The sequence below is a fragment of the Heliangelus exortis genome, chromosome 17 (genome assembly GCF_036169615.1).
Source record: "Heliangelus exortis chromosome 17, bHelExo1.hap1, whole genome shotgun sequence".
Lineage (NCBI taxonomy): Eukaryota > Metazoa > Chordata > Aves > Apodiformes > Trochilidae > Heliangelus > Heliangelus exortis.
The window spans coordinates 13,732,076-13,754,764 of NC_092438.1; the positions used below are offsets into that span (position 1 = coordinate 13,732,076).

The following is a 22,689-nucleotide window of genomic DNA, read 5'->3' on the forward strand; positions in this document are numbered from 1 at the left end:
AAGTACTGGGAGAAAAGCCTAAATCAGCTTAGCAACACAGGGAAAAAAAAAAAACAAAAAAACCCAAAAAAGGTGGTTATCTTCTCACCAAGCAAAACAACTACATCTACAAATAGGCACTTTATAAACATTATGATAAAAAGCAGTAGGTATATCCTTGGGAAGAATCTATTTTAGAGCATGCCCTGACACATCCAGCTGCTAAAGTGAGCAATATGTTCCTGCTATTCCTTAGCATAAGCAAAGAAATACACATGGGGCACAGTTACAAAGTCTCCATGCAGGGCTCTCAGCATGGAAGCCTCTCAGAAGCAATAAAACCTATGATCACAAATCATCCCTGCCCCTCACCAAACCAGCTCTGCATTATGTTACCTATTTGGGATGTCACTTTTGATCTCTTCACTACAGAGCAGGAGCTGGACCAGGCTGCTTGCTGCTGCAGCTCTGAAGCATTCAGGGGCTTGAAACAAGTTCCTTGAAAAAAAATGTTTTTAAGTAGTATTTGGCACCAAAAATAATGGATAGCACAACAGAACTATCATGCCTTGCTGATCCAATAGCCTGCACCAGCAGGGTATGATTTAGATGAACAAACACTGCTGTAACAATTGTCCAACTATTACTAACTATTTCACTATTATTATATTACTATATTATATTACCATATTACTACTATTACCATTTACTACTATTATATTTAATATTATTATTTTACAATTTTAACTATTTTTATTTACTATTTCTTTCACTATTTTTATTTATATTGCCAACTATTACCAATTGTCCAAGTATTACCAGCTATCTAGCATACAGGTGGCAAACATCTCCAGACAAAAATATGGAATGGAAATGGAATAAAAACGGAGTCATTTACAGGAATTGGAGGGGGTAATCCAGTGGGGAAATGTGACTTTACAGACAGCTGCTTCTTGGTGGGAAGTTCCAGAGCACAGTCCTCCCAGTGCCACTATTTAGAGAAATGATGGATGTGTTTTTCTGCTCCCCCTGCTTTCCAGACAGAACTACAGAGAGAGAGGCAAAGCACAGGAGGCAGAGCCAGGATCTGCATGTCAGGCACCCCATGAAAAGCTGCCAGGCAGAGGCAGAATATGCAGAGAGAAGGATAAGAGCATCACTGAGAAGTGTCCCACTACTTGCTGCACTCAAGGCTGCCAAACACAACCACAGATACACATTGAATCAGCAAATTAAAGTGAATTTTGTTTGAAACAGCTCTGCTTCAGTGATGCTGTTGAAGGACCAATCAATGGACACCACTAAACCAAGCAGGTCTGGTTTAGACAGAGAAGAATTTCTTGAAAAAGATAATATATCCCCCACCACAGGACATGGAGAAGCAGGAATAAAACAGAAGGAGAAAAGAAGAAGAATAAAGAAATAGGGAACAACAAAAAATATCCCCTGCACCAATAACTTACATAAAGAACAGAGAAGAAAAAAGAGCTGATAAAAAGTAGAAATATGCTGCAGAAAACTGTAGTAACAAGCTACCCACCTGCAGGGTTATACAATGCACTAAAGTACTATCCTATAAATATCTGCTACTATCAGGTTTCTTACATAAATTAAAAAGTGCAACAAAGAGATCAGCACCAAAATTAAATAATAAAAGACTGCATATCTTTCTCTTCCCCAAAACAAACACGTTCAACACAGGAAATAATTTTTTACTCCAGCATATCACTAAGATTCCCTAAATCCTTAGATGAAGAGATGAGCTCTGCAACATGACTAAAGAATCCACAAACCTGGACTTAAGAAAATAAAACCCCCCAGCAAAAATTGAACAAGATTTATTCTCAGAACTGTACAATATGTTTGCATATTATATGTGAACAAAGGTAAGAGGTGATTTCATATTTCAAAAAATGGTCAAACCTCTTAAAAATATTTTAAAATACTTTACTATTTAACACAAGACTCAAATGCACCCTGCAAAACGATCAGACATGTTATTACTGTGACCTTAACTTTGTAACAAACTCATCAGATCCATCCTTCTTTAAAAGAAACAATTTACTATTTTTGCTAATTACTCAAAGCACATTGATGCTATGCAGCTCCAAAAGTCCACCAGCTCTTAAATAACCCACTGCTGGAGGAGTATTGATTATGCATACACTGAGATGGACTCCTTCCTTCATTAAACAAACATATTGATCTGAAAAGATGAAAACAGTATTATTCAGAGAAGACTCAAATAACTTTTGACAGTATTACATTACCTGCAGATTATTTTCTATTATTTCAATTAAATCAGCCTGTCTTTAAGCATTTAGTTCCCTTTTATCCTGTTCATTTTGTTTCAGAGAATAAACCCACAAATGTTAGCAGTCCCTATGCATATGATCTAAGCAGAATCTGAGCAAGTGGTTAGTGATATATTAAAATAACAAAATTACTTTGAAAATGTAAAACAAGTTGCAAACTTGTATTTCAAAGTCTTGTTCCCTATGGGAGAGATGACAGCTCCACAGCTTGCAATATAACATTGCAATTTAGAAAAAAATATCTTTTAAAAAACCCCAAAGCTTTATCAAAATCACCCTAAATTTGAAAGAAATGAAATGTAATAATTTATAAACAGCACAGGAGCTACTGCAAGAAGTTATGTGGATTCCTCTGGAAGAAAGAAAACAGGGAGCCAAGAAAAGGATCCATAATGAAAAGAGCAAGTAACTATCCTATATTGCCCAAATACAAAAGGCTGCTGGAATTGAAGTGTTATCCTTCAGAGAATGGAAATTCACTCCCAGTGGAACCAGAAGGGAGAAAATGTATGACAGGCAAAATATAAATTGGATATTAGGAAGGCAAAAAGGAAATAAGAAGAGCAGATAGCAGAGGATACAAACCCAAATAACAATAAAGCCTATTAGTATATCAGAAGCAGGAAACTTTCAAGGGAATAATTGGATTTGCTGGAGTTGGGATTGAATAGAGCACTTGAAGATAACAGCATTGCAGACAATCCAAATTATTTCATTTCATCAGCCTTTGCCAAGGAAGATGTTGCAAAAACACCTACCTGACTGTCCTGATAAAGAGACTAACACTTCTCCAAACTGAAAAATCAAAACGGGGGGAGGAAACACAATAAATTGGAGGCAATAAATGACAAGGGATGAACTCCTGGCCCACTTGCAGCAAGAGTGTTTTACCACTGAATGTAGCACTGAGAATGTTTTGCTTCAAGAACTGAATGGCAAACAGAGCAAGAGTTTTAAAATACAAAAAGCCTGAGCTGGACAACATGGTTCAGTGTGCAGCAGTGGTCAAAAAAAGCAAGCAGCATATATATATACATATATGTGTGTGTATATATATATATATATATATATTAAAAGAATGAGACAGGGACAGAAAGATGCTCTTTTTTTTAGTTAATATTCCATCTCCTTTGGATTATCTATTCAGCTGAGGGTTTCTGCTCGGAACCAATGACATTGACAAGTGAGGAGAGTCTGATGCCAATCAAAACTAGAAAATTTTAAAAAGAAGAAAAGGAAGGAAAAAAAAAAAAACAAAGAAAATTTTAAAAGCTAGAAAGAACCAGGAAGTTAACTCAGCAATGAAATGAGTAAGAGGGGACACTAGGACTGCAAAAAATACCATGACATGTAAGTAACTAGGATGTTGTTCAACTTAAACTTTCTCACAATACTAAAACAAAGGGCTAATAAAAAGTTACCAGGTAAAAATAAAAGGAATGAAACATTTGACTGCACAATCCACAAACCTGTGCAATGAATTTAATGTGCCATTTTTCAATAGCAGCAAGGAATATTCTTTTGCTGTTGCTTTTCTAGCTTGTTCCTATAAAGAAATAATTGGCAATAAACATAAACTTTCAGAACAACTCTGTAGAAAGCACATTTCCCTTTCCTCCTGCCCTACTCTATGAAATCTTCAGGGTGAGATAATGCCAGGGATGGAAGGGGAGGTAAAATGAGGCATGGAGCATGTTTGAGGCAAGGATGAGGAGAGCCAATGGGGATTTTTCAAGTGGATGCTCAAGTCCTCCCTGTTCTGCCCTAGGTCCTACACAAACTCAGGTGGCTGATGGCTCAGAAATCTGTCAGCTCTTGGCACTGGATATATTGCATCCAATCTAGAACTGAGGCAGAAGCATTAAACTAGCAATGTGTGACTTAAATTACAAGGCAGGGGCCATCCAAGGAGTCTCTTGCATAATTCATGACACTTCAGAACTTTATATATAAATCAAAAAGATGGAAAGTCCATCACTTCTGCTTCGTTGGACACAGATCCACACACAGTTTCAGCCATGGCTGAACAATAAGCTCTCTAGAAAATGCAGTGTTACAGACATGCTTTTCACAGTGCTCATTCACACAAGTCATTTCCATGTAGTATCATTCAAAGAACTTCTATGAAAAACTGCTCCGAAGTGTCAAAAATACAGAGTTCCTTAAAAATAACAAAATTATTGAGGTTTTGGGTTGCTTTTTTGTTTCCAAATCACTGATTACTAAGTCTTTTTCAATGTTTTTCCATACTGAACTTAGTCCAACTTTATCATATGATTACTGGGCTTGCAATTAATCATTTCACCTAACACTGTAAAAATGGAACTAACAGATTCCACAAAGCTCCCACACTTACTAAGAAGCTCCTAAAGCAGCAAAATTAGTCTCCAAGCTCAAGACTAAACTTTTGACAGAATTTCAGCCTTGAAATAGTGAGCAATCCTGACCCAAACCAAGTGCAAAACCAGTGAGTGTAACCTAAGTGTAAATATTACCAATAAATCCAGGTGGAAGCAGACACAAAGAGCTGAAACCTTGACTTACTGTGGCTGTGCCGGAGACAGTTTGTGCATTTGTGTCAGGTGCACTCTGTTCAGAGTGTGTCTGAGCAGGAGGGTACATGGTTAAGGTGTGCTCTGGAACAGTGCTTTGGGCTGTGTAGTCTGGAGCTGGATGAGGATGTGGGGCTGGGTATTCTGCAGGGATACCGTTCTGAGCTGGAGCAAACTGGGCTGAGGCATAAGGCTGGGCCATGGTGTCAGGAGGGGCTGGAGCTTCCTGATTACCCTGGAAAAAAGCAAAGCAGGAAAAAAAAAAAAAAAAAACAAAACCAAAACCACAAAAAAACCAAAGGAAACCAAATGAAAAGAAAAAAAAAAAAAAAACAGGAGAAGAAACGTGGCATGAGATAAAACAGGCGAGGATTCCGCACACGTTAAGACAGAAAGCAGTGACAGAATTCTGCTAAGATTGCACTTTTCCAACTCTGGGAAATCTTATAATGAGACAAATCTGCTGTTCTCTGGATAATTGTAGGCTACTATCTAACCAGGAATGGCCAGGGAAATCACAGCTCAAACAGAACAGAGCTCAGTGTGGTCCATACACCTGCCAATCCAGAGCTCTGAGAAGGTGAGCCCGGGGTCTGTGATCAGTTCTGATTTTCCCTTTGCAGAACACAATAAATGCAACACACACACACACACAGAGCAGGATTTGGGTGCATTCTGTTAACACGACCATAAACTCAAAATATTTATATGATATAATGCTCTGTGAGATATTCAGGAATAGTTCGAGGCACGTGGTATGGAGCAACTGCATGCTGCCAATTAAAAAAAGTTATAGCCAATCAAAATATCAAAGATTCAAATCTCAAAATGCATGAGTTTAAAATCTTAAAGTAACATAAAACATTATGGTACAGGCTGTTAAGAAAATTAAAAACTGTAAAGGCTTTCAATATTAAGACAATAGTTACAATAAGCCTATACAGTCAAAAATAAATTCCCTCATCTCTTCATAGATAAATCCATATCTCTGTTTGATATAATAAAGGGCAGAGAAGTAAATTAATTTATCAGTTAGCTACTTCTGACTAAATGCTCTGCTCATAACAATCAGTAATAATTCTAAGGGAGGAAATGTACAGAAGAGTCTTTTAGAACCTAAACAGAAGATGTCCCAAAGATGATGCTACAGATGACACAGCATTAGAGGCCATTCTTACAGGGACAACCCCAAACTCAGATGGGCTGATTTATAAGATAAAATCATCCCTCTAAATATCAAGGAAAGTAAAAATGACTACTTGAGTAAAACTTTAATTAGTTTTTAAAATACTCTGTCATTCTCCCATCAGAACATGTACGAGTAGCTGCACAGAACTATTGCAGGACTGTTGCTTATTGTGCTTGTCAGCACCCAAAGATTTACTAGTTTTAAAATAAGCTGGGTTAATAAAAGACATCCTTTTGCACTTTGTATTTTAGGACATTCCCAGAAAATTTCAACTAATTCAGACATCAGTTCTGGAACATGAACTGGTTCTAAATTCAAGAGCTTTTGAGAAATTGCAAAATCACAGCACATGCAGAAGCCTTGCTACCTGCCAGGCTGAGAAGGGAAAATTAAGGTTTTGTAAGAGGCATTCAGTGTGCCCTAAAAAATTAAAACTTTATATCAGCAATCAGCCCCTCCCTAATTTAATCTTTGCTTCTATTTTAGTGTAAAGCCCTGATCAAGTACCTTGTATTGCATCATTCATTCATCTTCAAACTGAAAACAGTGTCATAGCATAACCCTGCTTTCACAGGGTTAAGTCAGTAAGTTTCATTTACACGTATCTACAATCATTTTAAGGTTATATTTTCACTAGCAGCTCCATATGATTCACTTTTAAAGTTTATCATAAAATGACAAACTGCACTGGCAAGTCCAGCATCTTCACACTGCTGAGACTCTTCTACCTCTCCCATTACACCTGAGGTCTGGATCATTTATTTCAAACCAAGACCCCATAAATAAATAACCAACAAAGGGTCAGGGGGTTGTTTTTTGTCTCTCTCTCTCTCTTTTTTTTTTTTTTTTTTTTTTTTTTTTTAATACATAACTTCTACATGCTCAGGGATTTACAGTCTTGCCACTATGCAAAGAAAAAAAACCTCCAGCATGCTGAAAGTAGAAAGCTGGCCTTCAAGATTATCAGTTTAGGCACTGAGCATTCATTAAATTGCTTTTGGGGAAAAAAAAAATTAATTAAATTATACTTGCACAATCTACTGTAGGCTATAAGTTTAAAATGATAGTGACAATCAATCTGAGTTGTTCCTCTCTTAAAATCAGTGCTTAATGTAGCATTTAAAATTAGTATGAATTCATTATTCACACTTAATCCCACAGAAAAAATATTGCAATATAGTATAAAACATGTATGCACAGACATGTTCTTTGCTTACATGGGTATCAAGCTTTTTGTGTAGCATTTAAATTCAAATAAAAACCAATTCAGTGGGAACTGACACACCTTAGCTGTGTATCCATGTGGCTACAGAAACCCCAAACTGCACAACAGTCAGATAAATACACCTGGGCAGCTTTTCAAGAACCAGAAATTCTAGAAATATAATCACCTAAAATGCCCCTCTTATTTTTTTTCCTTTAAAACACAGTGAACTGAAATAGCTAAGGGAAATAATAGATGTCATGCATTGAGTTAAAATATGAAATGGCCCTAAAAGCAACAGGGATATATTGATCCTGAATTAGCCTATGAACTCAGGGATTAGAGTAATCTTAAAACCCCAGAAGACAGAACACAGACATCACTTAATACAACAGTAATATCAGGCATGAGAAGCTAAATACAAGTTGTCCCTTTGGACTCAGTTCCAAGTATCTTTAAGATTAAATGACCCCTTAATGCTCACTTTGTGCATGGTTTTTAATAAAGTAGTTGTTGGCAAGAGAAAGAACAAAGGATGGCAGACAGTCAGGCTCTGCTAAATGTTCTGGCCTGAGTTTTAATGAAAACCACATTTCAAGTGAAAAATATGCTTTACGTGGCAGTGTATAGAATGAAATTTCTTGCTTTCTGGTTAAATGTTGAGCTCTAAAGAAGAAAAAAAGAAAGCAATCCAATGATGTAGGTAAGCTGACTTGCTTCTGTTCCATATATATTGCTTCAAGAGAAGAAAAACTTAGAATTTAAAATGCTCCCAGTATCTCAGATCTCTCAATATGCTTTTTTTGGCATCTTCAGCTCTAAAAGGATTTCATAATTAAGAAATGCAGGAAGTGTCAAAGCTAATAAAGGAAGCTGGTAATGTTTGTACACAAAAGGCAGAGCTAAGAAAACATTCCCTATGCAGTGCTCCTTTTTAAAAACTCATTTGCAGCATAAAAATTTATTCAGTGAAATGCTTGCCTGCATTTTCAAGTCTAGCTAGCAGTTCATTGTTTTCCTCTTATTTTCTGTTTGGTGGGTTTTGTTTCTTTGGCAAGAAAGACTCCATTTCCAGCAAGCCTCTCAGCCTGTAATTAAATGAGCCCAACTGCATCATATCCTTAGGGCACAGGAACAAAGAGGAAAAATGCAACATTATTCTGTAAACCTGCTGGTTATAAGAAGAGCTCAGTTCCATACATCAAGCCCAGCAGAGACAAATAATCACTGCTGAACTTCACCCTCTCCCAAACTTAAGCAACAAAACATCTATTAGAAGAAACATGCAGTGATGGAGCTGGTTATAAGGATTGCCCTGGTTTGACTAAAATCAAGAGTTTCAAGTGAAAATAAAAGTGAAAATACCTGCTGGACCATCTTGCTGCCTTTATTCTCCATAAACTTTAGCAGCTGCTCTAGTCCCAGGCCATACAGCATCTGCCCAAAGCAAGCATCAATTATGGATGAGGGTGTTGGGAGCACTGGGGTGTGTGCAGGAGAGGGGATCACAGGGGTGTTGAAAGAGGGGGAGCTAAAGCAAGGCTTCCTGACCTCCCTCTCAACATCTGCCTGCTCCCAAAACCTAACCCAGATGGGACTTTTCCAGTCTGTGGGGCCTCTGCCCATCAATCACAGCAGGCCACTCCCCTGGCTCCTGCTCCTACTTCCAGATTGCACCACTGAGCAGATGATTACACACAGAAGAAAAAAAAAAAAAAACCCAAAAAACCCAGCTTGGCTATGATAATAGCTCTTTAAAAAACATTAGAAATGCTACTGTGTGACTTGCCAGAAGCTGAACATTTCTGACATTAAGGCAGCTGCATTAGAAGTTGCAAAACCCCTTAAACTGCCAGGGTTTTGGCTTTTTGATGGCTGTAGTAACATATGTGCATTTCTGTGCCATTAATTGCTGTGATGGAGTTAATAGCAATAAGATTTCTCTTTTAAAACTGCTGAAGTCCACAAGGAAGCCACCCTTACTGAAGGAGCCTGTTTTAGATCACAGGTATTTTATCCTTCCATATAAATGAATTATCATTTCCTTTTTTGTTTCATTTTGTGGCATCCCTCTTGCTTAGCAGGAGAAATATTTAAGAAATGTTTCCAAGATTCAGCTCTGTGAGGCACTTTAAGCAGCTTCATGCTTCACTATTAAAGGAATTTTCCTAGATACTCTGGAAGTATTTTTGTAATGACCAAACTGCTAACTAAGTCACCTAATAGAGCAAACAACAGAACCTAAGAAGATACAGACAACCCCAAAAAACCCATTTATTGCCAGCTCTGTCATGGACTTCATACAGCCATTCAGAGACAGGGCAGATGTGTAACCTGGGAATTATTCTTACAAATTATTCTTACAAACGTTCAGATCCTAAGAAGAGGGCAGAACAGGAGATAAACAGCCATTTAACTCATCATTAAACTGAAATACATTGGATTCCTTTAAAGCAGCAGAGTAATTCTTCCAGATTTGTTTCTGGCACTCCCCAATTAATGATAATAAAAGCAGCCACTTCAAATTTTACAGAAGGAATCAGACATCCAACCACACTGGACCAATAATCACAACTGACTGACTCTGGGAGATTTCTCTGTTGTAGCTTAATTAGCTGACCAGGCCACTTGACTCAGATCATTTGTTTCTGCAATCTTAGAGAATGAATTCTCCTGCCACCTCTCTTTTTTGGAAGGTTCAGCACAGAGCCAAATTCAGATTTAATTTTTAAAACTACCTTGTTCCAAAGAAGAAGGGTATACTCAAAAATAAGAAAGGTCATGCATTATATATTTATGTTTTTAGAGAGCATACAGGGAGAAAGTAACAGCAAGAAAGCAAAAGAGAATTTTGCTATCACCTTAGCAAGAAAGTGCCATCTTTTTACTCCCATTACAGAGAAATGTTCACTTTTTGCCCTGTTCACATAACATATTCCAGTAAAAGACTGTCTTCTTGCTACTGCTACATATTTTTTGCTACATTTTGCTTACACATTACCACCTGTTTTTTCCTTTCCTTTCCTTTCCTTTCCTTTCCTTTCCTTTCCTTTCCTTTCCTTTCCTTTCCTTTCCTTTCCTTTCCTTTCCTTTCCTTTCCTTTCCTTTCCTTTCCTTTCCTTTTCCTTTCCTTTCCTTTCCTTTCCTTTCCTTTCCTTCTTTCCTTTCCTTTTTCTTTTCCTTTCCTCTCCCTTCCCCTTTCCTTCTTCCTTTCCTTTTTCTTTTCCTGTTTCCTTTCCTTTTTCTTTTCCTTTTTCCTTTCCTTTTTCTTTTCCTTTTTCCTTTCCTTTTTCTTTTCCTTTTTCCTTTCCTTTTTCTTTTCCTTTTTCCTTTTCTTTTCCTTTTTCTTTTGCTTTTTCCTTTCCTTTTTCTTTTCCTTTCCTCTCCTTTCCTTTTTCTTTTCCTTTTTCCTCTCCTTTCCTTTTTCTTTTCCTTTTTCCTCTCCTTTCCTTTTTCTTTTCCTTTTTCCTCTCCTTTCCTTTATCTTTTCCTTTTTCCTTTCTCCTTTCCTTTTTCTTTTCCTTTCCTTTTTCCTTTCTTTTGCTGGGGTCTTATGAAGCTAGAGATACGGGCTGACAAAAACCTGATTCAAGTCCTGCTCCTGGGGCAGAAATACCCATGAACTGGTACCAGTGATGGACTGGTCCTGGCAGAAAAGGATCAGAGTCCTGGTGACCAGTGAGTGAGGTGTGAATCAGCATCTGCTTTGGAGGCAATCAAGACTAATTAATTGCAGAGTGGGCTGCATTAGCATAATGATAGTCAGGGGGTTGAGGCAAGAGAGATCAGTGCTCCCTGCACGGCATTTGAGGGCCAGAATCTGGAACACTTTGTCCTGCCTGGAGTCTCCCAGGACAGGAGATGTATTTGCAAACTGGAGAGTTGAGCAGAGGGTTGCTCAGAGAGGTCAGGGGAGGTGGGGAAGTGCAGCCTGCAGATGAGAGCTCTAGCAGATAAAACTTAAATGCATCTCCTCCAACTTCATGGACACTTGCAGAGCCAGAGCCAGACCTTTCTCAGAGGTACAGAGTGAAAGAGCAATAAGCAGCAGGCAAAATTGCAGGAAAAAAATTCTGATTGGCAACAAAGAATAAAATAGTGAAGATCAGGAGAGTTAAACACAGGAACACACTGCTTAGAGAGGCTGTGGCATCTTGGAGACTTCTGAAACTCAAGTGGATAAGCCCCTGAGCAATCTAATCTGTGTAATGACCCTTGATTTAAAAAGGATGTTGGGATTAGATGGCTTCTGAGGCTCCTTTCCAATCAAAATTTTTTTGTGATTCCATATGGTTTCAACAGCAGCAGAATAGCTTCAAAATGGATTTTATACTTTCATCCTTTCTGATTACTTTCCCCAAAAAGGATTTACTGACAAGAGAGAGACTAGCTCCAACTTCTAGTCTGCTTTCTCTCCTCAAGAAACAATACATATCTCCATTCTTTGAGACAGTTCTGCAATGCTTTCTTAGAAAAATATACATAAAGGGTTTTAATCCACAGCCAAAGCAGTATGAAAGTGGCAGTCACTATGGTGCATGCAAGATGAGTTTCACAAGCAAGGTAAATACATGTAAACTACACCAAGAAGTATTTTTCTCTACTTTCTGCATCACCTTTAAAATAAAACTACTTTCTAATTATATCTGCAAATTTTTATTCCATGTATTAATTTATTGAAAATCACTGCCACCTTCTACAGCTGAATTCCAGTAAAGCTAATATGTGCATTTTATTATTTTTGTGTCTAGGAAAGTGGTTGCACAAGCCAGTTTGTTTTTTTTTTACTTCAATACTGATTGAAGATTTGGGATTTTAAAAGCTGGATCAGTTCCCAAATCAGTTCACAAGCACTTGTGACAAGAGAAGTGAGAGGTTAATACACCAAAGAAACAATCAATGTGAGTTGGAGAAAGAAGACAATGCAACAGCCATAAACTATGCTATATTGACTTAAAAGCTTTTTTCTTCAGAAACCACCTCTTAATAATCTTCAGTTTTCACTTTACAAGAATGAAGACAACACAGACCAAGAGGTAAATTAAAGGAAATGTGTCTGGTCTTTACACAGCCCTGCATTATGCTTTGTAAGCCTTTCTTCTACACCCCACTGAGACTTTTCCTACCTTTTAACACTCACACAAGCATATTCCCAGAATTTCAGTCAAAATAACTTTTCTAAATACCATATTCTTGGCCAAGGATTGACCACAGCAAAAGATGTCTGCACAGAGGAACTAACAGCTATCAAATCCAACTGCAGGTCTATGTTTTTCAGCAGATAAATTCCACAAAGCTGAGAAATGCTTGTAACAGCACTAAAATAATTCACTTTAAGTAGAACTCAACATCTAAGTTGCAATGAACTCCAGCCCCCCCCTTACTGAATTGCTCAGGAGATGATGTCACAAAATGTAGCCATGTATTCCCCAGCTTTTTTAGCAACAGAAAGTGGCAAACCTGAGGTCCCATGCAGAGACAGCATGTTTGAAAGTCACTTTTACTGGGGAACCCACATCACAGCTTCGTCTCTACCTAGGTCGTTATTTTTCGTGTGATTTTATTTTTAAAAAAATCCAGTTGGCAGCCTGAATGATGTGTATTCCAAGCATCAGAGGAAGAGAACCAAGGAAACAGAGCTGCAACCAGGCACAGTGTTTTCATGGGTCAGCCTGGCAGACTTTTGATGCTTCCCAAGAGCCCCACTGCAGTTAACTGCACCCCAGGTATTCAGAGCTGGAGTAAAACAAAGCTGCAGAGTCCCAGAGAGCAAAGTTCCACAAAAAGACAGGGCAGCAGCAGCAGCTTTTTGAGCACAGCCAGGCCATCCCTTTCAAGTGAATCTTTTGAACAATCTCTTTTAACCAGGGCCATGATCTTTTGTTGATGAGCTGTGATTTAGCTTCAGAAAAAAAAAAAAAAAAAAGGAGAGATTTCTCCTCCTAATACCCAATGCTGAATCCTTTCTGGGGCTGTAACATAACAACCACAATTTATCTGTTATGTGTGAAACAGGCCCAAGTTTCAACATCACAACTGAAGCACCATTACTTGACTCAGCTGAAATAAAACAAGGAATATGGGCAGCTAGTAAGAGAAATGAGAATATAATGTTGTAATTTGTCTCAAACAATGCTGACTGAAGATCAAACCTCCTCAGCTATTTGCTTGCAAATATCCAGGTTACAGGACTGCTTTGTAAGTTGACTTGTTAAGCAAGTTATAGCCAGGTTAAGCAATAATGACTACTGTAAAAATGCCCCAAATTAATTAGTAGGGTAGTTTTCATTTCCTTTGTTATAAGCAGGCACATTTAAGAGTTTCATTTATGTGGTCAGCTCCAAAAAGACACGACTGAGGTTGGGAATTTGGAAGTAGAGAAGGAAGATGAGGAGCAGAGTTAGAAAATGTCTACAGGAAAAGAGACTTCAGCTTATGCAGGGAATGGTTCAGAATCTCTGAGGTTCTGTTCAAGGCACCTGTGACTGAGTAAAGAAAATTTCAGCAGCTAGAAGCAAACCACCCATGCAGAAGCAAGATCCCTAGGAGAAGGCCTAACATGGCTAAGCAGAAAGTTTCTCAATGAAAAAAAGACACAAGACAGAGAATGTACAAGGAATGGAATCAAGGCTTGGCAACAAGAGGAGTACAAAATAAAAACATTGGTCAAGGTACTGGAGGACAAAATCTGGAGGTTTTATTGTCCAGTCTAGCTAGAATTAAGACTAGTGAAGACATTAAGGGTGATACAAAGGGATTCTATACAGCAGCTCTGCATATTGCCAAAGAAAGTTAAAGGAAAATGTTGATGCAGGGAGGATACAAAGTTGTGATGCAAAAGTCATGATATTATAATGAAGTAGGATTAGGCTGGATGGTAGGGAATATTTTTTCACTGAGAGGGTTGTCAGGCACTGGGATGGCCCAGGACAGAGGTGGAGTCCCCACCCATTGAGGCATTTAAAAGGCATTTGGAGCTGGTCCTTAAGTCCTTAAGGGTTTAGGAATTGACTGTTGGTGTTGGTCAAAGATTGGACTAGATGAGCTTGGAGGTCTCTTCCAACCCAACCATTCTGTGATTCTGTAATATTGATGAATTCACATGCCCAGATCATACTTATCAGTTCCAAGAGACAGGAACTGTGATCTGCAGGCCCATAAACTTCTCTGTAAAATGAAGATATCCCAACAGAGCTGAATATAATTTTATAGGTAAGAAATTCACCATTCTGCTCTTTTTTTTTTTTTTTTTTTTGCCATTTCTTTCAACGTCCACTTCCCCTTCTCAGTTTAACTTTATCATTTCTATAATCCTGTTATTTCTGATGGACCATACATCACCAGAGCTGCAATGACCAACTATCCCAGCAATGCCATCTTGTTTAATATTAGTTCCAGCAGCATCCATTTCTTTGACACCGCAATGAAATTATGGAATGTGATCTCCAATGTTATTTACTTCTAAAATTAAAATGACTATCAAGTGAGTAACACAAGGAACAGACAGACTGGCTTCCTGCCTCAGCTACACTTTGCTTGCTTAGCTGTGATCATTTGTATACATCAGTTAATATTTATTATGTTAAGATGCTGCATTAACAAGTAACTGTTTACTCCAAAAATATTTGTTGTTAATAAACCAAGCCACTAAAGGAAGGTAAAGCTCTTCTCACCAGTGAGATAAAAATGGCAATAAGATTTGCCTATGCAATGCAAAATAAATTTCTAAACACTGCTGAATGACAGAACTGCCTGAAAATAGACAAACATTTATCAGGACAGGGCTACAAGGAACCTGCAGGTCTAAAGAAACTGAATAAAATCCTTCAGGGGTTCCAATAGCACTGGAAAGACTTTTGCTGACTGTACTGGATGACAAGTTCTACTTTGTTAAATCTCTTGAAAGCTTTTATAACCGTGGAAGGAACGGGCACTTTGTCTTTAGATTTTTATTTCCTCATCCATATGACAGGGACTAAAACTGCTCTTAAATCTGCAGAGCTATATTGCTTCTCCCTGAACATCATCTCTAAAAATTCTTTTTTTTTTTTTTTTTTTTTTACTATCCTTTCTTCACAAGATGGAAGATGCTCTTGTGAGAAGCCCCTGTTCTGAAGCCCCCAACACAAGAAGGATGCCCATCTGCTGGAGAGAATTCAGAGGAGGGACATGAAGTTGATCAGAAACCTTGAGTCCCTCTGCTCTGGAGCCAGGCTGAGAGTTTTGGGGGTGTTCAGCCTGGAAAAGAAAAGGTTCTGGGGAGCCCTTAGAGCACCTTCCAGTGCCTGAAGGGGCTCCAGGAAAGCTGGGGAGGGACTTGGGACAAGAGCAATAGGATGAGGGGCTTAAAATGGAAGGAGGTGGATTTGGTTAGACTTTAGGAAGAAATTCTTCACTGTGAGGCTGGTGAGACACTAGAACAGGTTGCCAATTCCCTTCCAACCCAAAAGGGAATTCTATACAACAGTAAATCTTGCTGGAAAGCTGGCCTCTGCCACTTGTCATAGGTGCTAAACTCTGGCAAGCTTAAAAACCACATCTTGAAAAAAAACAGTAAAATAAACCAACACAGATTATGGGACTGGGCACAAATGATCTTTCCCAGTTGATGGTTTTTTGTGCCTCTATATGTAAGGAAGGGAGGGCTGGTTGAAGGAAAGGTATTTCCACAATTGAAACAGCCTGGAGAAAAACTTTGGCATATTTACCAGAAGCATACAACTTATTTAAAGCAACCCCATCCAAAACCATTTGTGTTTATACAGTGCAGCATCTGTAACAGCCAAGACATCCAAATTCTAGAGCCAGTGAAAATAAGCATCTACACAGAGTATTTTGGGAGAGGAGAATTGTAGCCTGAAAACTGCTTTAATTCACATGACCTGAACAGGCTGTCTTTTCTACCAGAACACAAGATTAAATAAGATATTGAAAAAATATTGAACCCCTTCAGTACTTGCTGAGTGTGCACCCAGTGAGACAGAGGACACAGCAAATGTGTTAGCATTCTGCAAAAAGAAATTCAGATTAGATCCTGCTACACAGAAATTGATAGCTAGATGTATTCAATCAGAAAAGTGGTTTTTCTTTTAAATATTACAATCACATGGTACAGTACATCACTTGTGTCAAGTTCAATTTAATCATATCAGCATACTTAAAGAAAAAGACCTGAATACCTACTCATATACCCATGCCAAGAGGGATTATGTGAGGCTTTATGAAGCCTTTTCCTTCTATTTAATATTCTGATGTCTGTATGGAACAATTTTGATATGTATTATACCCTCCAAGTAATCTATTCCATTGTCTTTTTAATGCACACCTAGCAAGCCTCAACTCAGTTACAATCTAATGTCTACTGTCAATTACTCTTTTGAAGTCTGCCTGTGTAAAAGCAAAGACTTTTTCCTTGAAGCAGCAGCAAGAGGTAGGAGAGCATTTCTAATTTACTTGAGAGTCAAGCAACACCACCTACTTTCCACTAGTTAAGAGCATTTGCAAGGGAACAATAATTTATGAGCTCACTAATGCCTACTGATTTTTTTTCAGCCTTAGCAGAATCAGGTATGTGAAGGACTGGACTGTGTTTCAAAAATGAGCAGAGCAAACCAGACACTTAAGATTTATAGAGAATATGCTTTTTGTGCATTTGTTTAATGGCTTATCTGAAAACCTAGGAAAAATGGTGGCTATCTAATCTGTCAGCAAGAAATCAGTTTTCAGCTCCCAGAGACTAAATGCAACAACAAAAATGGGGAAACATTCATTTTATTCTGGGAAAGTAACTGCAACTCTTAAGTGGCACATATGTCAAGCATGGAGACTCAACCCACCTCAGAAGACACAAACCAAGGAGCTAAAAGACAGAACTTTACCTCTACAAATGTACTGGGTTTATTCTGCCAAGCCTCCCAGTGAATTCTCCTCTTTTCTCACTGAGCTCTGCTTTATTTTTCTTATCTCCTAAACCTCCCTCTGCCTCCTTCAGGCATCTTTATATCCTCATTATTTTTCTGCATCCTTTTTCTACACCTACCTGCAAAACCCAGCAGAAAGCTGAGGCTACAGGACTAGCAGAATTTAGAGAATTTGTTTGCTTGGTCCCAGTTATTCCACCTACCACTGCAGCAAGTCAGTCCAGGATTTGGAGGCTGAAAAGGTAGTTTAGAACTGAACATATCTATGGCACTCCCCATTTGTTCATCTTGAGGAAGTGGTAAATATATTAACCACCTTATATAAATAACCACAAAGGGTTCACTGCTTATCAATCAACTTCATGTAATACCAAAAAGATTCAACAATTTAAATTGATTCTTAAATTATACAACCATTAATATTTCCACTGCCTACAGGTCCAAAGAATAGCAGAAGAAAAAAAACCCACCAACAACCAAAAAAAAGCAGTGAGTTAATTTAAATCAACAAAAGCTGAAAAAGAAGGTTCAAATCCTCAATAAAAGGGTCTGGAAGAGCTCAGAGCATTATTTAAGAAATGCAATGCACACCAAATTCTATTTCAGTGACATGTACACACACACAGAGACACATGTAACTGCCCAGCATCAAACTAAGAACTAAATGCAATGGGGAGCTATGAAGCACAGTAAAATGATCTGAAAACATTGGTTACTATTAAGGATTATTAAATAATTTTTCCAAATTATTATTTATTTCATTTTAGTAGCCTAGACTGAACAGCAGTTAAATAGCTTTTATTCAAGACCTCTGAAACACTTCAGAAGCAAATTAAGATATAAATTATTTCTAATTTAAAAGAGAATAGAAATGAAAACAATATAAACCATACATATTATAAAAGTCTCTCTTGCTCTATGCAGAAAAGTGAGGGTGAAGATACCCTGAACTTAAATACTGATTTCTCTATGTCTTGGGCTTGAACAGTTTCAAATATTTTGCTTCCCCTTCTCACATAAATATAAATTTAAAAGCATAGTTTTGACTGGAATTTGTTGGCTAACATCTTGCACTTAATGAATCTGATAGAGCAACATCATTGCAACATCTGGCTTAAAATAAAATCTAAAAATAAATAAACCAGCAAGCCATTATAAACTCTGCACTGACCCAAACTGTCCAGCTAAATGGTGGACAACTTACCACTGCCCTAGGTAAAAAGAATTTTTAAAATAGAATTAAACAGAGCAAAAAGGCAAATTAAAAAAAAAAGCTAAAAAAAAAAAATCCAAGCCAAAAATTGAAAGCAGAGCATCTAACAGTCTGTGCAGAAGCTTTCCCTTAAGCACTGCAACTTTCTGGTGCAGACAAATCCCCATCAATCCTGGAACTTGCAGTTCTTAAAGTTCTCTGATTTGTCTGCAAATTTTTCAAATAATTTCTGTGGGTTTTTGAGAATAACTTCAGTCAAGCTTTATTTAGGAATCACGTGTGGTTCAGCTACAAATAATACTGAGTACTGAAATACAAATTATGTCACAACTAGAAAGGAATAATTCATTCAGCCTCAACAAAACCCTCTAAAACTGCATTTACCAGGTAGATACCATTAAATACTCAGCTGCACATTAACTGCAATCCCAAAAAACCCCAAACTAGCTTTTCCATATGCTTTCAGGAGCACAAAAAAGTATCTGCCATCAAGTTAAAAATAACCAGAAGTGGGTGAGGATATTATATGTATATTGCTATTTATTCCTTCCAGTCTACTCAACCCAGCTAATGCAGTTAACTGTCATTAAAATAGATCTCGGAAAAGGAGTATTAGAAGAGAGAACAATATTCATAAATTATTATCTTGAACTCACTGTACTTCATGCATGAAGCTTCAACCTCCTGGGAAACCTCATTATTCAGGATCAGCTCTGACAAACACAGCTGCCTCTTCTCTACAGACACTGCAACATTTTCTTGGTGATCATGGAAGTGAAAGAGGAGTTTCAGATGTTTCAAGAAATGAACTTCATAAATCCAGACAGCCAGAGCTTCATCTCCAACAAGCAAGTCCCTTCCCCTTGAATCCCTTAGAATTTCAGTAGAATCCTAAACTTTATATTCAAATTTATCCAAACTTTTTGTATATTACAGCAAATAGCAAATCACTGCAGTTATTTGGAAGTAGCAGGGCAATCCACACTCACTGCACAAGGCTGCATTTTATTTTTAAGAGATAATTATGTTCCACAATGCTGGGATGCTCAACTTTTTTTTTTGTTTTTTTTTTTTTTTTTTTTTTTGTTTTGTTTTGTTTTGTTTTTTTTTTGTTTTTTTTTTTTTTTTGTTTTTTTTTTTTTGTTTCAAATATCAGTGCTTTTGCAGAAAACTTAGAGGATTTTAAGTGTAAGCTACTCAACTGAGCAAGAAGAGCAAAGCAGAAGCATATAGTGCAATAAGTGTAACCTAGTTCCTGAAATTTAAATTAAATTAATTAATGTTAAATTAAATTTTGGGATGGGTACTGTTTGCCTGACTACACTGCACTTTGCAGTCAGATTATCAGCACTGAAATAATGATCTGCAAGCTCAGAGGAAATTTGGGAATTCCTTACATGCATGTGAAATATCATCTGGTTTGGCTTTTTGGACCCCCAAAATGGTTCAGTAAATGCAGATGAATTAAATGGAGCCTGGACAAATAATATATTTTTTCTGCTTCAATCAGAGTGCTGTGAGACTGAGAGGTTCTTAAAGCACCATGGTCACTGCAACAAGGTGAGCAACAATGACTCAGGAATATCTCTTCACCAGTAGTAATCAGGGAAACACATAATAAAGACATTTTTATGCAATTATTTATTTTCAAATATCAGCTGAGACAACTGATTTGGAAAAGATTCCCACTTGTGAACTCAAAAAAACAAATAGCCTTGGCTAGCTTAAAACCACACTTTCACTTGAACCAGGAGAAAGAATAAATAAAAAGAAAATAAAAACATAAAAATAAAAATAAAAATAATAAATACTTGACCTGAGTGGTGACTGGAAGATGTAAATCTCAACAGAAGGGACAGTAGCCCTTTAGGCTATACAAATACAAAAAGAAGATGGTTTGTTATTTAACACAGATTTAAACTATTTTTTTCCATTCTCTTGAAGTTAAATAATGCTTTGATCTAAAACCTGTCTCAGAGCCTGTCAGAGCTCTCTGTTCACTAATAAGACAGAAGAGAAATGGCAAAGAGAAAGTCACAGTTAAACCAAATCTATCCCTGAGCTTACAGAGAGGCAAGAGGTAAAACAGCACAAAGGGTACAGATAACATCATCAAGATTTGCACATCTGCACTACATTGGATTATCCGATGTAAATGTGAAAAAAATTACTTTTAAATTGTGTTTTAGATATGTATCAGCTCTGAAAAATAAAAGATATGGAAGTTAAGAGTGTTTAACTACACTTCATGCTATGGATGTCATATAAAAATGTAATTATGCTTCCTTTAGGAGATTGAGATGTTGTACTCTATTTGAAATGGCTTCCAGGACAGGTACCCTAATCCACCCAGTCTCCTCTGATTTCCACAGCCCTTCCTACTGCAAAAAAATCCTCCCTGTGGAATGAAATTAAAGCAAACTTTAATTCCCAAACTTTGCAATGGCAATGAAGACTGACAGCACAGGAAGAGTCCCACCAAAAACTCCTCTGTTCCAAGCAGGAAACTGCTCTGCCATGAGAGGATCAGGTTGGAGTCAGAATTCCAAGGAATTACAGCGATAAGGGATGCACCTATTTTTTAAGGAAGTCCTGATGAATTTATTTTACCTCTCAGAATGAAAGAAAACTCCATACCCTTCCCTCACAACAACCACTCCCTGGCATGATCATTTCAACAGAACCAGAGAAACAGAAGAAGGAAAGTGTAAGACAGTGGGTGGGGGAATATTTTCAAGGTAAAATAGACCAAGATAAGCACTCACATTTACATGGGGAGTCATATTGCCCACCATAAACCAGTTAATAGGTTGCTTAAGAGCTTTCCCCCCCCCCCTCCACTGCATTTAACACATGAGCTTGTACTGATGCTGAGCTCTCAGCCAGAAACACCTCTGCCTGTGGGCATCACCACATGGTGCAAATGAAGCTGGAGAGAGAAATCAGCTCATGGGTCACAATCACAAGGGGACACTGAGCAATGCAAGAGCAGCTCAGCCCTGCTCAGGATTTTCCTATCACCACTTTAATTAAATACCACCTCAAGTGCTGCATTACCATTAGACATCTCCCTGTTGCAGGGAATCTGAGTGCTGAATCTAATTAGAAATGGGAAAAAAAAAAATAAAAAAAATAAAAACATTCTTTAAAAAGTGTGGGATTTCCCCTAACAGAGATGACCTACACCCTGGAACTAAGATTTGCCTTTCTGTGGATTTACAATCCCATGTTAAGTAGTTACCATTAAGCTGGAACCTTTTCCTTTGAACCTGGCATTGTCTTGCAGAAGTAAAGCTAGATTTGAGCTGTATCTAACAAACCATTGTTAGAATTTAAAAGATTCTTGGCTTATGGTTAGCTGATAAGAGCCTTAATTCCTCTTCTTCTAGCATTTGATACACTCATTTAAAATTTTTCAGACTTGGCATACTCCAGGGCTTTTTTGCCTTAGTTCCCTGGATATACATAAGCTACTCATTACTATTTATGAAGGGGATGAAAGAAAACATTAAACAGTCAAAGAAATATAAATCTTAGATTCTAACAGAGAGGGTGCAACGGCAGGATTAGAAACAATATGAAACGGAAAATAAAGAAAGAAAGAAAAAAAAAACCTGAAGCAAATAAAAAGACATTTGCAATTGAAAGCAATACAACATCACTGAAAAGCATTTTTCTCCTGCACTTGACTGCCAAGTGACCTGACTCAGGATTTTGCAGCCTTCCCAGGAATGACATCAGGAACACAAAAAACTTAGTGAAACAGCAGTGTCATGAGCACAGCACAAGGAGCAGAGCAAACCTTCTGATTCAAGTGACAAAGTCACAGTTTTCCTCATCTCCAGCCATGGTAAAATAAAAATATAAATTTGGGGTTTAGTCAGCTCATTTATGAGATAAATTTTCCTTTACCCAGACCTGAATAGGGCCCTATCCATTGCTAAGAGCCAACGAGGGTGAGAATATCTTGTTCAGTTCTGTGCCTGACAATTATTTTTAACAACTGAAGTGATTTCACAAAGCAAAAAACCCCTCAAATATTAACAATAAAAAGACCTAATGTTTTTCCTATGTAGGACATAGCATTACATGAATAATGAGCAAACCATAAAGCTACTTAGAGTATATGAACTCATAAAAGATAAATTCAAATTCAGCCTAAATTTATTTTTTAAGTATCAGTTAAATGCTTAACACTAATGAAAAATACTGCTAATTCCAGAGGAAACAGATGGCTTTAAATAGTTACTTATTTCAACATATGGAAACCAATCACTGAACTATGAAGAATCAAACAGAAAACTCTCAGTAATTTTT

General features: G+C 37.5%; 1 protein-coding gene across 34 annotated transcripts in view; it reads right to left on the reverse strand.

Moving 5' to 3' along the window:
• Window positions 1–22,689, reverse strand: part of RBFOX1 (RNA binding fox-1 homolog 1) — a 597,988-nt gene that overhangs the window by 106,795 nt on the left and 468,504 nt on the right. For 33 of the 34 annotated variants that reach the window (XM_071760499.1, XM_071760502.1, XM_071760505.1 and 30 more), the window contains one exon: window positions 4,839–5,081. The exons of the other annotated variant lie outside the window; for it this stretch is intronic. In XM_071760499.1, coding sequence (XP_071616600.1) covers window positions 4,839–5,081 — 243 coding nt within the window. The remainder of the gene's footprint in view (window positions 1–4,838; window positions 5,082–22,689) is intronic. 34 annotated transcript variants of the gene reach the window in all.